The sequence below is a fragment of the Leopardus geoffroyi genome, chromosome D4 (genome assembly GCF_018350155.1).
Source record: "Leopardus geoffroyi isolate Oge1 chromosome D4, O.geoffroyi_Oge1_pat1.0, whole genome shotgun sequence".
NCBI lineage: Eukaryota > Metazoa > Chordata > Mammalia > Carnivora > Felidae > Leopardus > Leopardus geoffroyi.
The window spans coordinates 80,765,641-80,783,383 of NC_059342.1; the positions used below are offsets into that span (position 1 = coordinate 80,765,641).

At 45.1% G+C, this 17,743-nt stretch overlaps 1 protein-coding gene and 1 long non-coding RNA gene across 7 annotated transcripts in view; one reads left to right on the plus strand and one right to left on the minus strand.

Annotated features, from left to right (window-relative positions):
• The window catches only part of LOC123593678, a 69,123-nt gene extending 53,763 nt beyond the window's left edge, over window positions 1–15,360 (plus strand). For both annotated transcript variants that reach the window (XR_006710439.1, XR_006710440.1), the window contains one exon: window positions 13,147–15,360. This is a non-coding gene — a long non-coding RNA (uncharacterized LOC123593678). The remainder of the gene's footprint in view (window positions 1–13,146) is intronic.
• Window positions 9,997–17,743, minus strand: part of GGTA1 (glycoprotein alpha-galactosyltransferase 1 (inactive)) — a 57,428-nt gene continuing 49,681 nt past the window's right edge. For all 5 annotated transcript variants that reach the window (XM_045469950.1, XM_045469949.1, XM_045469951.1 and 2 more), the window contains 2 exons: window positions 16,938–17,075; window positions 9,997–13,039 (listed from right to left, as the gene is read on the minus strand). In XM_045469950.1, the coding sequence (XP_045325906.1) occupies window positions 12,346–13,039; window positions 16,938–17,075 (832 nt within the window). In that variant the 3' untranslated portion in view covers window positions 9,997–12,345. The remainder of the gene's footprint in view (window positions 13,040–16,937; window positions 17,076–17,743) is intronic.

Sequence of the window (17,743 nt, forward strand, 5' to 3'; positions counted from 1 at the left end):
ACACGGAAGTGGGTAGCTGGAACTCAGAGAAAGACTTGAGTCAGGATGAAACTGGTAGGATGTAAAGGAGGCTGAAAAGTAATAAAGAAAATCCCAGAAAGAGGAACACAGAATGGAGTACCCCCAAATCTGCATAGAAACTGACTTAAATCCTGGATGACAACTAAACTGTCCATGAAGAGGCAAAACTACAGTTTCCCCAGGAAATAGCAACATTGGAAATTGAGCAATTTCCACTTACGCCCCCTGCAGGATAAATGGAGTTTGGAATTTGAGTCCAGCCTAGGTAACTATCTGTCCACACAAGAATCAACACTCTTCAGAGGAAAATGAGAGAATCCCGAGTCTCTATGTGTCATCTATAATGTCAGGCATACATTTTGGAAAAGTTAACAGACATGCAAAGAAACAGAAATACGTGACCCATAGTAAAGAGAAAGAGATCCCAGTGTAACTCAGGTGTTAGAAATGGTAAACACAGGCCTTAAAGCAACAATTATAAAAATTTTTGAGGATGTATTGGAAAACTTGGCTAAAACAAAATGAGCATACAGGAATTTCTCAGCAAAGAAATGGAAGCTATTTAAAAACAGACATTCTAGGGACACTTGGGTGGCTCAGTCAGTTAAATGTCTGACTCTTGATTTCGGCTCAGGTCATGATCTCATGGTTCGTGGAATCAAGCCCCATGTCGGGCTCCCTGCTGTCAGCGCAGAACCCGCATGGAATCCTGTGTTCCCCCTCTCTCTCTGCCCCTCCCCTGGTCACGCTCCCTCTCTCAAAAATTAATCAACATTTTAAAGAAATCTAAGAAAAATGGGCATTCTAGAACTTTAAAAGTACTATATTTGAAATGAGGATGTCAGTGGATGGGTTTACAAATGGATTGTATACAGTAGAAGAAAAGGTCAGTGAAATGAAAGACAGATCAATGTTAACCATCTTCTGTGAAAAAGAGAGGAAATGAAAATCCATTTACATTTACACTGCAGTCAGAAGCCACCTTAGCCATCCACATGCAGAAATTTCCACACTGTCTCATTATGATAGTCTCTCCAAGAGGAGGGCCTTCTGGAGGAGGGAGAAAGACGGGGAAGCAGTATCTGGTGGTTCAGCAAATAGGATGGCGAGGCATGAGCCAGCATAAGAATGTTCAAAACCTGTTTTAAAGCCCATCCACTTTCAGGAGGTGTTTGAGATGGCTTACTATTAAGAAGGTATAAGCAGGGATACAACACAAGCATTTTTTTTTTTTAAGGCAACAGAAAAAGAAACATTTATTTAGTCACTTAGGTAGGTGTTTTCACATGACCTTGGGCGTCCTTGCCACTTCATCAGAATGAAGGTTTAACCTTCATGTAAGTACTGTAAGGAGGGACTTACTTCTATCATTTAGCTATTTGTTTTCTATATGCCTTGTACCTTTTTTTTTTTTTGTTCCTTATTTTCTGCATTACTGTCTTCTTTCATGTTTAGTTTATTTTTTGTGGTGAAGTATTTAAATTCTTTTTGCATTTCCTTTTGTGTGTGTTCTGTGGCTATTTTCTTCATGGTTATTATGGGGATTACATTTCAATTCCTGAAGTTATAACACTCAAGTTAGAATTTATACCACCTTAATTTCAATAACATACCGAAACTGTTCCTTCACACCCCTGTCCCCACCTCTCTTGATTGTTGACGTCACAAAATTACATCTTTATACATGGTGTACCCAAAAACCATAAACAAATAACTCTTTGAAATCCATTAGCCTCTTAAATTATGCAGCAAACAAAATTTGGAGTTACAAACCAAAGTTATAGTTACTTTAGACTAGTAATTTTTTTTTTTTTTTTAATTTTTTTTTTTCAACGTTTATTTATTTTTGGGACAGAGAGAGACAGAGCATGAACGGGGGAGGGGCAGAGAGAGAGGGAGACACAGAATCGGAAACAGGCTCCAGGCTCTGAGCCATCAGCCCAGAGCCCGACGCGGGGCTTGAACTCACGGACCGTGAGATCGTGACCTGGCTGAAGTCGGACGCTTAACCGACTGCGCCACCCAGGTGCCCCTAGACTAGTAATTTTTAACACTCTATTAGTCTCTAAAGTAACATAGGAAACAGAAACTGGAGTTATACACTGTCGTTACAATACTGGCTTTTATAATTGCCCATGTATTTTATTTTGTTTGTTTTTTTATTTTTTTAAGTTTATTTATTATTTATTTTGAGAAAGAGAGAGAGAGAGAGAGAGAGAAGGGGGGGGGGGAAGGAGAGGGGGAAGAGAGAGAGGGCAAGAGAGAGAATCCCAAGTAGGCTCCACACTGTCAGTGCAGAGGTGATGTAGGACTCAAACCCACAAAGCATGAGATCATGACCTGAGCTGAAGTCAGATGCTTAACTTACTGAGCCACCCAGGCAACCCTATTTTTTATTTTTTTAATGTATATATTTTTAATGTTTATTTATTTTTGAGAGAGAAGAGGGAGCACTAGCAGGGGAGGGGCAGAGAGAGAGGGGGGACAGAGGAACTGAAGAGGGCTCTGCACCGACAGTGGAGAGCCTGATGCGGGGCTCAAACTCACAAACTGAGAGATCATGACCTGAGCCAGAGTCAGATGCAACCAGCTGAGCCAAACAGGTGCCCTGCCCATGTGTTTACTTTGATGCATATCTTTACTTTTCCATATAGCTTTGAGTTACTATCTAATGTCCTTTCATTTCACCCTGCAAGACTCTCTTCTGACTTTCAGTTTCTAATGAGAAATCTGCCAGTAATCTTATTGAGGATCCCTTGTATGTGATGAGTCATTTCTCTCTTGCTGTTTTCAAGATTCTCTTTATCTTTATCTTAATTTTTCAAAAGTTTGATTATAATGTGTCTCAGTGTAGGGTCTTTTTTGGTTCGTCTTACTTGGAGTTGATTGAGCTTTGTGGATGTTTATATTCATCTCTTTCATCAAACTTGGGATGTTTTCATGCATTATTTCTTGACATATTCTCTCTTTCTCTTCTTCTGGGATGCCCCCAATGCATATGTTGCTCTGCTCAATGATGTCCCATGTTTCTTAGGCTCTGTTCACTTTTCTTCAATCTTTTTACTTTCCATTCCTCAAACTCGATATTTATTGTCCTGTCTTCAAGCTCACTGATTCTTCCTTTTGCCTGTTTAAATCTGCCTTTAAATCCCTCTAGTGAATATTTCATTTTAGTTATTGTCATTTTCAGCTCTAGGATTTCTTTTTGGTTGCTCTTTAGGCTTTCTCTCTATTTTACTTCCATTTTGTTCATACATCATTTTCTTGACTTCTCCCACATCTTCTTTTCATTCTCTGAGCATCTTTGACAGTTGTCTTTATCTAGTATATTGGCCATCAGGCCTTTTTCAGGAACAATTTCTGTTTATTTTTTTCCTTTGAATGAGCCATACTTTTCTGTTTCCTTGTATGCCTTGTGATTTTTTTCTTGAAAACTGGACATTTAAATCTAATACTGTGATCCCTCTGGAAGTTAGATTTTCCTTTTTCCCCAGGGTTAGCTGTTTTTTGTTATTGTTTTCATTTATTGTTTTTGCTTTTTTTTTTTCTTTTTAATTACAGGCTGTCTCTGTGCCAAGGATCAGGATAAGTTGTAAATTTAACATCTTCTAGGTCTTTTCTGAGTATTTCCTTGGGTATGCATGGTCATTTACTAATTTCCCTGTATATATGTAGTCTTTATCGAGTCTCCTAGTCTTTAGTATCTGGCTCCCCAAAGAGGAAAAGGGAAAAATGAGAAGAGCGAAAAGGAGTGCTGGCCCTTTAAATCCCCTGGCTGTCACTTCAGCTGAAGGGGGAGGGGCTGGCCACAATGCGGAAGGGGCAACAATAGATGCCCGCCTCTTTGTCTGCACCTCTGTGATCCTAAGCAGCAATTAGTGATCAGAGCCCATTCTGGCTCCCATAAGCTGCCAGGAACATGTGCACAACTGCCTGCCACATGGCTGGGGGTGGAGAATAGGTGGCTGCTACTGTGCTAAGAGCTGAAATTGACCAAAATTAATCTTAATCTACCATCCAAGCCCTCCCTTGGAAGTTGCAAGCTTTCAATAGACTCCAGAGTTCCAAAATGGTTACGTCAGACACATTCTGCCAGTGCAATTATTGTCTAGGTGGGGAGACAGATTCCTGGTGTTTCCTATTCCACCATGTTCCCAGAATCATCTTTACCTGGGAAGTTTTTAGAAGTCCTAACACCCATCCAATTGAATCAGAATTTTGGGGGTTGGAACCAGGCATCAATATTAGTTCTCCAGGTAATTCCAGGATGCAGCCAGGTTTGAGAACCAGGGCTTTATACTCCCTACAGCCACGAGAGTGGCATAACTCCTATGGGCTATTTTGGATTTTGAAATCAGGTGCCCTACGCATGAGGATATCCAGCTGCCTTGCATTTGCCTGATAATATAAAAGCAGTAACCTTCAGTGAGATCCGGGACAAGAGAAAGTTCTCCAGCTGGTCCAGCTTGCGGGCCAGTTGCCCTGCTACTGACCTCTTAGGGCCAATCCTATCTTACACAGTTCAAAGAATCTGTAGAATGGGATGATGGATGAAGACTGTGAAGCCTTGATGGAAAACTTAGAGCAGAGGCCCATTGAATTCCAAGGTGAGGAAATGCCTCTGGAGCACATAACCATCATGTCCTTCTTTTAAACGGTGTTGCTATAAATTTTCCTTTTTCCTTCATTGTGATTCACCACTGACTCTAGTGTATGTGGGTGTGAGCTATGTTTACCCCTTATTTTACAGATTGTTGATAGTCCAATGGGTTCTCTAAGGAACCAAAGGGGGGAAATAGTTATGACCTGGGGTCCGTAGACTGTGAGAAGCCTGGCCTTCTGATGTTATCTGTGGATTCTGTGGTCTGGTATTAGGAGAGGGGACTGTGCTCAGGTGGTACATAACATTTTTGGATCACGGTAGCAGGGAATGTTTTAGATATTTTAGATACCTATTTTAGAAGTGATTGACAGCTAGACAGCTGTAAGTGGAATGTGGGGGACACTCGGAGAGGCATCTACCCAGCTCACAACAATATGTCCTTCGAACTGCCCTGCAGTGTGATCCACAGCCGCTGGGAGCAGGGTCGATGCTGTGCTGTTTGGGTTTTCTTTTCCAGGAATTTAAAGGTTGGGTTTTTTTAAAATGTTTTATTTATTTTTGAGAGAGAAAGCACCAGTGGGGGGAGGGGCAGAGAAAGGGGGGGACAGAGGATCCAAAGCAGGCTCTGCACTGACAGCAGTGAGCCCCATGCAGGGATCGAACCCACGAACCTCGTGATCATGACCCAAGCTGAAGTCGGACGCTCAACCGACTGAGCCACCCAGGTGCCCCAGAAATTTAAAGTTTTGAAGGAACAAACCCTGAGTCTGGAAATAGTGGGGGGCCAAGCTATGCTGACAGACCCCTAGGGAAAGTTCACAAGTTTTAGCTGTTGAAGCTCTTCGAACTTCCCTGGCTCTTGCTCATGGGCCGGGAAATTTTTACACAACCAACTCCTAAAAAAGAAAAATGGAAGAGGAAGCAAAGGAAACAAGAAGCCTGCAATGTTTGTTGACCCCCATGGTGTAAACACGCCCACTGGGGCCCATATCAAGCTCCCACGGTGAGGTCACCACACAGGGAGTTGGGGGGCAAGGAGGTATGCCACAGTGGTCAACTCTTTCTTGTATTCAGTGGAACTTTCCCTACCAAAAAATAACCTCCCCCAAATCTCCCTTTCAGATTTAGACAGCTCAGGGGGATGTCTGTTCCTTGCAATAAAAATACTTTTCCCTAAAATACCTAGCTAGCATAACCACGTTTCATTCTGAACAGTTAGTCAATTCACTCAAAGTATCTTCTGATTTTGGCTGGTTTTTCACAGGCACATTCTTTAGATGTTTTTAGCTATTTTCATTTATTCATATCTTTTTCTACAATTGTGCAGTCTTCACCATATCTAGAGAGGAATGTGGTTTTTTTTTTTTTTTTTTGAAAGTTTATTTATTTATTTTGAAAGAGAACGTGAGCAGAGAAGGGACAGAGAAAGAGGGAGAAAGAGAATCCCAAACAGGCTGCATGGAGCCCACTGCAGGGCTCGATGTGGGGCTCCATACGGGGCTTGATCCCATAACCCTGGGATCATGACCTGAGCCAAGATTTGGATTTGGAAGCTCAACTGACTGAGCCAGCCAGGCGCCCTAGAATGCTTTTAATGGCTGCAGTGCCTTAGGCTAAGTGTTAACTTTGGAAATTCCTGCCCTCCAGTGTCCAGTATGCAGAACTACTTCTGTCTTAGCTGTGGACTGTGGAATGTTACAGGAGTAAGAAGAGGTGAGTTCGAGGCTCTTGACACTCATCAGGGACTATTCCTAGGGTATAGGCAATTAGGTATTGTTCATATTGACTCCCCATTGTTTCTTAGTTAATGAAGTCCAAAGGAAATTTTACACCATGGTTTCTCAACCTTGTCACTATTGACATTTTGAGCCAGATAATTATTGGGTGTGTGTGCGGGGGGCGGGGGGCTGTCCTGTGCATTGTAGGAGGTTTAGCAATATCCCTGGCCTCTACCCACTGAATATGAATAGCATCCCCAGCCCCCAAGTTAACCAACGATATCTTCGACATTGCCAAACATCCCTGGGGTCAGGGCAGGGGGGAATGGTGGTCCTGTAAAATGATCCTGGTTGTCTGGCTGAGAGGTGCCTGAGCGACTCAGTAGGTTAAGCATCTGACTTTGGCTCAGGTCATGATCTCGCTGTTCGTGAGTTCAGGCCCCATGTTGGGCTCTGTGTTGATAGCTCAAAGCCTGGAGCCTGCTTCCGATTCTGTGTCTAGCTTCTCTCTCTGCCTCTCCCCTGCTTGTACTCTGTCTCTCCAAAATAAATAGACATTAAAAAATAAAATAAAATAAAATAAAATAAATAAAATCATCTTGGTTGAGAATCACTGCTCCACAGTGATGAACCCAATTTAACCCAGCAGCACTGAACTTAAGCAGCACTGAACCTAGCAGGTTATGGCCCCAGGTTAGAGCCTGAAGCACAGGTCCCCATACTGTGTACGACATACAGGATGGAAAGTTCCAGGTGCCAGATGTGAAAGCATCTGCTTTGTGGTAGGACATAGAGTCTACAATCAAAATTTAAAATTTTTAAATTAAAAACAATCATTTCTTATTAGGCATGATGGGAGTGGGTGTGATGATTCATTCATTCATTCATTCATTCATTTAGTAGCTATGCATTAAGCAGTGTCTCTGAGGTAGGTGATGTAATAAGGGCTGGAACTGATGCAAAGGCAAACTATGGACCTGCTTTAAGCAGCTAACAATTCTAGAAGGGTTCAACAGGGATATCTTCAGTTATAAGAGAAAGCCCATTTCCATCTGACTTAATAATGGGACTCACACATTTGAAAAGCCCACAAGCAGTGCAGGCTTCAGGTAAGGCTGGAGCCAGGGACTCAGGTTGTCGTCAAGGACTGCATTTCCTTCAGTGTCCCTGATTCTCGTGTCCTATTGTCCGTTTCATCCTAACTCTGACCTCCCTGTGGTCAAGCTCCCAATATAACATGTATCCTCATTTCCCAAGAGAACCTGAGATTCGCTTTCATTGGACCAATTTAGGTCACCTGCCCACCACTGAATCAACCATTGCCACCAAGGGCATGGGAAGTGCTGATTGGCTTAGTCTGGATCCATTGCTCCATGGAAATCATGGAGACTCCATAAAGGAGCCCAGGCATTGCTGGAAGGGGAGAAAGAGAGCCACAAATGCTACACATATGTGGAGTCCTCAACCAGCCAAAGTGCTCACATGTTCTTTACCACTTTCCACGCAGGCTCTGCCAGGTGATTTCGTCCAGTACCAAGGCCCCGGCACCATTTGTGTGGGTCTCCGAGAAGGTCTCCTGGTAGTCCTCTGTGCTTCACATCTGCTGCTCTTCCCCCTGGAACCCATTCCATCTCCACTTCTCAGTCACCCCCTTCTCTTCTCTCAAAGCTCAGTTCAGAGTCAGCCCCTCTGACGCAGTCTCCTCCTCCCTTTCTCCATGTTTCCCTGGGCCCTGTATTGCTCATGTATCATTTGTCTGCTTCTCCAGCTTGGCTCTATGATGGCTTTAGACCTACATTCTAAGAGTTTTTGGTCTACTAAATTCTCTCTTGAATGCCTCATAAAGGACTTGAGAGCTTTTGGTGGTGATTCCTTTGGTGTCCTCCAGTTTCAAAAACAAGATGGTTAAAATGTGTGTGTGTGTGTGTGTGTGTGTGTGTGTGCATACGTTTGCATGCACATATGTGAAAGAGAGAGTGGGGGAAGCAGATGGGAGCTGTGGAAAGAGCAAAGGCTTTAGAGTTAGTCCTGGGTTTGAACCCTAGTCTGTGCCCTTACAGATCTGAGGCTTTGACGGCTGGATCCTCACTTAACTCTGCTTTCTCTCCTTAAAAAGTATGCATCGCATGCTACGCATTCACTTTCTATGAGGCTTCACCGCTGTTGGTTTGCTATTGTGCCTATGTTCATTTATGCATATTCATTTATGTAAGGTACATTTAACAAATAGTGCATTTAATAAATACTTGTTAACTGTAAGTATTGTCATAACTATGATTCCCTTATCAGTAAATCACATGGTGACTTTGGCTGGGAGACATCAAAGATGGTGTCATTCCAAGGATAAGAGAAGTGAGGCTCTTCAGGGCTTGAAGAAACCTGTCCCCTTCCAGCTGCATGGGACCCCCAGGTTAGAGAAGGAGTGGAAGGAGGAGGCATGGCTGTCCCTTCCACATGCCCCCTCTGCCCAATCATGCCCTCCAAGGCACTGCCTTGGCGTAACAGCTCAGTGTGTGTCCACAGGGATTGCATCAGCTCTGCATGCACAAAGTAAAGATAAGAATTATCACAGGGGCGCCTGGGTGGCTCAGTTGGTTAAGCATCCAACTTGATTTCAGCTCAGGCCTGATCTCACAGTTCGTAAGTTTGATCCCTGCTTTGGGCTCTGCGCTGCCTGTACGGAGTCTACTGGGAATTCTCTCTCTCCTTCTCTGCCCCTTCCCTGCTAGTTCTCTCTCTCTCTCTCTCTCTCTCTCAAAATAAAATTTAAAAAGAAAAATGTTTTATTTTTTAAAAAGAATGATCACAGTCTTTTATTTATTTATTTTTTATATGATCCATTTTAAATAATTTAATGCATTTGGGGAGGTTTCATGCAGAAAAAGTGGGAAATAGTACAATAGGCTTGGGGACACACTTAGTTTTTATTTAAAAATTTTTTTTAATGTTTATTTATTTTTGAGAGAGAGGGAGAGAGAGAGAGAGAGCAAGTGGGGGAGGGGCAGAGAGAGAGGGAGACACGGAACCCGAAGCAGGCTCCAGGCTCTGAGCTGCCAGCACAGAGCCTGACGCGGGGCTCGAACCCACGAACCACCAGATCATGACCTGAGCAGAAGTTGGATGCTTAACCGACTGAGCCACCCAGGTGCCCCTTACACACCTAATTTTTAAAATATTCTTATGGAAAAATGCCCCTTTATAAGATACTTCTATAAAGTTGCATCTTCCGGGACGTCTGAGTGGCTCAGTCGGTTAGGCTGCTATTGATTTTGGCTCAGGTCATGGTCTCATGGTTCGTAGGTTCGAGCCCCGAGTCGGGGTCTGGTGCTGACAGCGTGAAGCCTGCTTGGGATTCTCTCTCTCCCCTTCTCTCTCTGTTCCTCCCCCACTTGTGCTCTCTCTCTCAAAATAAACTAAAAAACAAATAAAGTTGCATTTTCCTTGATATGAAACACACGCAGCCCTTCGTATGTGTATGTTAACACATTTATCCTTGCCAGCTTCTCTGGTTTGAGCTTCAGCTCAGTCATTTGCTAGCTGGGTGGCTAACCTTGCTGAATATCACTCTGCTTATCTATAAAATGAAAATAATTCTCTCCAATGAGGGAATGATGCCCTGTTGTATATCCAGTGTGCCACACTACATCAGTCTGGTCGGTTTTCATCTTTCCATTTATTACAAATACACCCACCCTGACTTTGCTGGAGATCCAGCCTTTTTCCAGAGCCTCCTTGGCCACATATATTCCCCAGAGGTCAGGACTAATAATCCCCAGATGTAGTTATGACATTGTTTTCTCCCTCTGTGCTGGCGCCCCACCCTGGGGTTGAGGGGCAAGCCTTTTTCTTTCTGGTTCCTCCACTGGCAGTTAATTATTTCAATGCACCACTTTGGAAAGCTCTCCATAAGCACTTATTGTTTTGAAAGCTTGGGACTCTCAACCATGTTCTATCTTTGTAATAGTGAACACATTTTTAAGAGGACATCAGGACTTTTTGGAGTCTAAGAATTTAAAATGTTACAACTGACGATCCTGAACATCTTTGGGAGAAAATGCACAATCCATGACCAGACCAGGATCTACTGAGAAAATAATTTATTCAATTGTGAATTGTGAATTTTATTTTTTTTAATGTTTAAGAATAACTACCAATGAGATCTGGAGTTTGTTTGGGGATTTAAATTTAAATGAGTAAAAAAAATATCCAGATTCCCTCAAAAGTAAACATCAACCCTCTTCCCTAATCTTTTAAGAGAGATCATTTCTTTGGTTTAAGATTTAAATGCTTAACTGTCTCTATTCCAGAATGGATGGATCCCAGGAAAGGTCAGTTCTGGAGAGGCAGTGTCCTGACATGCGGTCTCCATTTTCTTTTACAAAGCCCATTTCTTCAGAATTTTTGTTGTTGTTGTCGTTGTTGGTTTTGCTTCATTTTGCTGGGTTGTGAGATTTTCTGGCACGGATTGAAGAGTAGGAGGCACAGTGACATGGTAGAAAAAAATGTAGGTTTCACTGTATCAAATAAGCCCATTGTGCTGAACACCAAGTGCGGTGGCTCTTCAAATAAATCACTTAAAAGTGGAAACAAATGACCAAAACTGGAACACGAGCAAACTATATATACACCTGCGTATGTAAATGTTGCCTCCTAACTCCTGTACATCGAATTGCTCAACTTGAAGTAATGCGTAGGATTCCATAGCTTCTCTTAGAGAAGGGAATTGTATGTTAAGCTGTTCATTCATGAGGACTGGGTCTCTCACCGCCATCCCCTCTGCTTTCGATATAAAATCAATTAGCCATTTTATTAAACGTATCTGGTTGTCACACTTCAGTAGTGCAGACAGGGCAGGGGAAAACGAAAAGTTACTTGACCCGAGGGCTTTCCAAACTCCTTGATGTCGGCCCTCCAGGTTGGGGCGTGACGGGCTGCGGGGACCCTGAGGGTTAGAGCAGGTGGCAGCAGGGCATGTTGATGACTTATTGTCATGAAGCCCGGGTTTGGGAAACGTAACTCCTTGCAAGCCTCTTCAGTCCACTGCGGGCCGTTGCCTTCTCTGACACCGTCCACTTCTCCGGCCAAGGAACTGATGACCGGAGTCTGGCGGACTGAATGCGCCTTGGGCAAAACAAGAAACATCCTCCACTCAAGTCCCCGCAGTGCTGGTCGTCAGGGGTCTGAGGAAGCCAGAGACTACCCGCCCTGCCCCCTACTCAGCGCCCGGATCCATGCTGTGTTTAAGGACCAGCCCCGTGCCCTGGGCCCCTCCCAGGTGGCCCACAGATATCAGCCTCCTCTTTTTCCACTCTCTTTGCTTTTCCATGGCAAACTCAACTCTGAGTCTGTTTTCACTCCGTGCTGAGCAACCACTGGCTCATTCAGATTCCCCGTGACTCCAAACACGCGCCACCATGATCTCCCTTGGGAATCTCCCCCAGGAAGATTCTGCACGGGAGCCAAACAACATTTTCCCGATGGGAAAAGAACACGGGTGGCAAATGGCCTGAAGCAGTCTGCCAGTGAAACCATGTGAGGATTGCCAGGGTGGACCGTGCTCTTACTCAGAGTTCTTCTGTCGCCAAGCAACTCGATGATGCTTGGGACTCAGCAGAGACACTGAAGTCAAGGGGATGACCCCCTCCCCCCACAATCGTATCTTGCTGCCAAACACTTCCCTTAGCACCCTTTTCTCCAGTACATTATCTGGCACATGTAGAGTGTTTCTGGCTTTTTCTTTGCCTGTGTCAATTTTTTGGTGAGCGTTTGGTCCAGTTGATAGTATTTCCCCCAAACCCAGAAGAGATCAGAAATCACTGGGAATTTACATCTGATTCCTGTAGGTTTCATCCTCCCATAACGCAAGGTTCAAAGTTACCAGGAAGAAGAGAAGTTGGCGGTTTGTTAGTATTGTTTAAAAGTTAAAATTAAGTGTTACTTTTCTGAGGAAGTAGCCAGAATACTACTCTCTCAAATTCAGAAACCTACCGGCACAATTTAAAATCAGATATTATTTCTAACCAAATTATACTCTTTCGTCTGCCAAGATATCTTGACAATCTTAATATCTGAAGGCAAGCCTATATGATAATCCCAACAATATTCTGGGGATAAAATTTTAGTGGGTTTGTTGAGAAGGAAATACTTATTTAGGTGGCTTTCATCATGCCACTCGGCTTCTATGTCATTTTTCTTGTCCTGGAGAATTCCCTTGAAGCACTCCTGGGTGATGTTTAGGACCTGAGTGGGCGTTCCTCCAAAAATGGCAGCGTGGTAATAAAAATCTCCCTCGCCGAACGGAATGTATGCTGCGGATTCCTTCCGCCTCTCATAGGTAAACTCGTCAGGATCTGCCTTGTACCACCAGGCCTGTAGCTGAGCCACCGACTGGCCCAGGGTCTCCACTCCAAAGCTATCTTGGAAGACCTGGTCCACGTCCATGCAGAAGAGGAAGTCCACCTCATGCTGGATGTGGGCGACAATGTGCTCCCCAATGATCTTCATGCGCATCATGCTGATGTCCTGCCACCTCTTCTCAGGCTTGATCTCAAACACTTTGAAGGAACGCAGAGGACCCAGCTCTATCAAGGGCATCTTGGAGACATCGTCCACCATGATGTAAAATATGACTTTGTGGCCGACCATGAAGTACCTATTAGCAGATATTAAGAACTCCTCCAAGTAATGCTCAATGTATCTGAAACGAAGGAGAAGGGGACAAATTTAACCACTGGGATTTGTGCAGGAGGCCGCGTGCTAGTCTAATCATCTTTTTGTTTTGTTTTGTTTTGTTTTGTTTTGCAGTTTAGGGGAGGCATGGTTTCCCCTCTCCCAGACATGTGTTTTCCACATCTGATAGTGTAACATTCCTGGCTGCCTTCCACCATTCATTCGCTCCACTTTGGGGAAGAGGAGTGACTTACCTGCTGATTTTGGAAGAGTGACAGGGCCTCTGCAGCCCTGCCCCCACCACTCTGCCTCTTGGAAATGGCCACCAGCCAGGTGGGGAGAGTCTGTGCTCCAAACAGCTCGGGGCCTTAAAGTGAGCCCTAGTGAGACAGGCCCTACTCCACATCTGGAAGCCTGGGTACCTAATCTTTCCGATTGTGTGATTCAGTAGCAGGAGACCTAGGGTCTGCAAATAGAAGCCACTTTCTCCAGCACCAGCTTTAACTGATAAAGGTGATGTTCACTATCATCTACCTTATATGGCCTTTCGTCTTGTTTATCAGTTGGGCCGGACTGAGGGCAGGCAAAGTGGGTGCTAGTTATTTTTCCCCCAGCTTTACTGAGGTGGAATTGACATAGAGCAACGTGGGAGTGTCGGGCGTCCAAAGTGTTGATCTGACATGCTTATATATTACACAACGATTACCGCTATAGCCTTAGCTGATACCTCCATCGTGTCACATAACTACCGTCTCTTTTTTGTGGTGACAACACTGGAGGTCTAGTCTCTTAACAACTTTCAAGTGTATACTACGGTTTTATTAGCTATAATCACCAGGATATACACCAGATCCCTCGAACTTACTCATCTCATAACTGGAAATTTGTGTATCCTCTGCCCAACAGCAGGGGACACTACTTCTCCCTCAAACTATACCCAACGTTGCTCCTGCCCTACCAGATGCAAGAGTGACATCTGGGTCCTTTGGGGATGTATTAAGCCTAACCATCACCATTCTTATATCCTCCTCTGGGACCCAGAGAATGGGCTATGGGACGGGGATATCCCTCTATATTACATATTCACCCCGTGAGCCTCCCACTGCTCACCCCAAACGCCAATCCACTGTTAAGACACCACCATCGTAAGACTCATCCAAACACCAGAGCAAACAACCCCTGACTTAAGCTTGGTTTAACTATCTTTTCCTTGTTTTATTTCTCGGAGCATTTTTAGGTTCACAGCAAAACTGAGCTGAAAGCACAGAAAGTTCCCATGTACCTTCCCTGCCCCCCCTCCACGGCTTCCCCCCCACTATCAGTATCTAGCATCAGGGTGATACGTGCCTTGCAGTCCATGAGCCTACACTGACATGTCCTTATCACCTCCTGGTTTTATACTAAGATCCACTCTTGGTGTTGTACATTCCATGGATTTGGACAAACGTACAGTGCCATGTATCCATCACTGTGTATGGTATTATATGGAGTATTTTCACTGCCCTAAAAGTCCTGTGTGCTGCCTGTTCATATACCCCCGGCAACTACTGATCTTTCACTGTCTCCAGAGTGTTGCCTTTTCCAGAATGTCACAGAGTTGGAACCATACGGTATACAGCCCCTTTAGATTGGTTTCTGTCACTAAGTAACACGCATTCAAGGTTCCTTCATATCTTTGCCTGGCTTGATAGCTTATTTCTTTTTAGCACTGATAATATTCTAGATGTTACAGTTTATTTATCCACTCACCTACCGAAGGACGTCTTGGTGGCCTGCGAGTTTTGGCCATTAGGAATAAAGCTGCCGTAAACATCTATGCATAGGGTTGTTTTGTAGACATAAGTTTCCAACTCCTTTGGCTGAACACCAAGGAGGGCCCTTGCTGGACTGCGTGGTACCATTAATGTTTAGTTTTGTAAGAATCTGCCAAACCATCTTCCAAATGGTTGCACCGTTTTACGTTCCTACCAGTAATGAATGAGCGTCTCTGTCGCTCCACACCCTTGCCAGCATTTGGCATTGTCAGTGTTTTGGATCTGGGCCATTCTAATGGGTGGGTGGCGATGTTTTAGCTATGTATGTATTCATTCAAGACACATCGTGTTGGTGTCTCCCGCGACCCAGGCTACACAGTAGTAGTCAGACAGCTTAACGCGACTCATGCAGACCCCAGACTCAGGCCCAGCTCAGTGAATGTGGACTGACTTTAATTTGCTGATCATGCCAGCAGCCAATCAAGATGTTTTGTGAGCCATTATAACCGGCACTCTGTTTTGCTTTTTGGTTGCTGCCTGGATTTCCTTTCTTTACTACCAAAATAAAGTGTGCTTTTAATGCCGCCCTCTAGAAGCCCGAGAGTTTACGGTACTGATTCACTTAAATGGAAAGAAGAGATCTGAGCAGTACAAACAGGGAGTTTAACACGGCTCTGTGGCCGGTTGCCAGGAAATTCTTGGGCACTCTGGAACTTTAAGAAAAATCTATTGTGTTCTGAAGCTTCGGAGACAATCCAGGGGCAAGGGAGGGAGCCCCTGGAGGTTTAACATTGTTTAGGGATTAAAACACTGCTGTTGGCTTCCTGCATTGTTATTTGAAAACAAACCAAACATCACACCTCCTAAAAGTCCAGATCCACTCTTGTGAGGATTTATTGCTGCTGAGCACCTCTCATGCCTCACAGCCGAGAGCATAGGGCTTTCCCCAGGATACGGGATTTACAAATAGGGCTTTCTCCAGGATATGTGATTTACGGCTTGGTTCTGCAGAGTCGCAAACTGGATGGTGAAGCCATTGTGGAGTGTTCTGTGCTTTTTGGGAACACCCGCATCGAATCCCTCTACGACATTCGTGTCGCGGGCTTAGGTGAGCTGAGTATCGCCTCCTGACTCAGAACGGTACAGAGTCTCCCGAGGAAAATGTCAAAACGCCAGAGTCAGCTGTCTCTATTAGAGATGCCGCCCAGGTGACTAACCAGGTCACCGTACCTGATTAGTATTGCAACAGCAGTGGCTTCTGGCCTCTGGGTTGGAGGTCTCAGGAGCTTCACGGAGCTCTCCTTCAGGCCCTACAGTGGGCAGAGCCCAAGCTCAGATCAGCCGAGGCCTTTGACACTCTTTGTACAGGCCGAGGGATCAACTTCCCGTGTGGTTTTCAGGAGAGGAACCGGAGGAAAGGCTCACAGCGGGGGTTGGGGAAGAGGCAAATTGAACTCTTGCTTTTGTTTGGGGGAAAAAACCCCACAGAAACTCTCCAAGAGAGAAAAATGGGTTACATTTTAAAACTAATATGGCTACTAATTTCGAGTAAGAATGATTGCAGCTTTGGAAGGGGGGGGTTCTAAACGAGGAAATGGTATCTGAATCAGGAACCTCCCCAACGTCTAGAAGAGGAAGTTTTGGCTGGCTGAATCTCTGGGAGCCAAGGAAGGCCCGAGGAGCCCAAGGAAGAGCGGTCAGCCATGTTCCAACGTGGAGAACCACCCCTCTTGGGTCAGTCTGGATCCAGAGCTTGCTGTAAATCCTCCAGTCCTCGGTCCTGGTCTTGAGAGTGTAGGGCAAAGAGTGACACGTGTTTGGGCCCACAGCTGCCATTTTTGGAACTTCCAGAGAAAGCCATGGAGGTCAGGAAGGAGGTTGTTGTGGGTGGACTGCGGACTCTAGGCTCGGTGGGTGTAGCAGACATTTTTACCTGCAACCCGAGACCCTCACTTTGAGGTGGGAAGGAGTCGACTCACCTACTATTGTTTTGCTCTGTCAGCCTTTTGGGGGCCTCAGCAGAAACAAGACTAAAACGGTCCTGTTCTAACATTCTCCTATCTAATAATTCAGACAAGGCAGGAAGCGCTCCGTAGGCCCAGGGGGCCCCTCACAAACATCTGGACAATGAAGCAAGAAAAGACGGAGGTCGACTTTATTAGGGACACTTACCTTCCGACAGCAAAGACCGTTAGACCCACGGTAATTTTCTGTCTGGCGTAATAATTTTCTAAGATGGCTTTGTTGTAAGTGCCTTCCCACACGACCGGCGCCTTCCATTCGGTCACCGTCACAACATCGGGACGTTTCCTGGTGACAAAACATAGGGCCCCATGAGGCAGGACAGCTTTCCTAAGGTGGGGCAGAGGCTGTCCAAGGAAAAACTGGGGTCAGCTATGATATGCTGAGATTGTCCCTGGATCTGGACTGAGCCCCAGGCAGTTGGCTGGGTGGTGGGACATTTGCAGGGGCAGCATCTTCTGAGTGAGGGACAGGAGGCTCTCAGGTGCCTTTGAGGGCTGTCTTGGGGCCCTTATAGGGGGATCTTACCGGTATCTCTCATTCCCTCTGTCCTCTTGCTGCTTTTCTAGCCCTCTTCTTCCTTCTGGATCCCTTCTGCTATCTCCCGGCCCCTTTCTAAACTGCCTGTGGCATCTTTGGGTGTCATTTATCCCTGTGGGTGCCACCTGCACCTAAGGAGGTCCTAATTCTTGACTCGGGAGAACGGCAGAGTGACACTGGAGCCAAAAGAGAGCCATCTAGTCTAATCTGCCTTTTGCCGGAAAGGGATTTCTGGGTAAAAACTTGGTGATAGGCCAGAAAGGGCCCCAGATTGAAGGGGATTCCGGTGTTATCATTCGTTTTACAAACAAGGAGTCAGAGTCACCCCGAATAGAAGGGATTCAACAGAGGGCCCCCAAGGCCAAGGCCAGAACATGGGGCTCTAGCACACAGACCCTCTGCTCAGACCACATTGC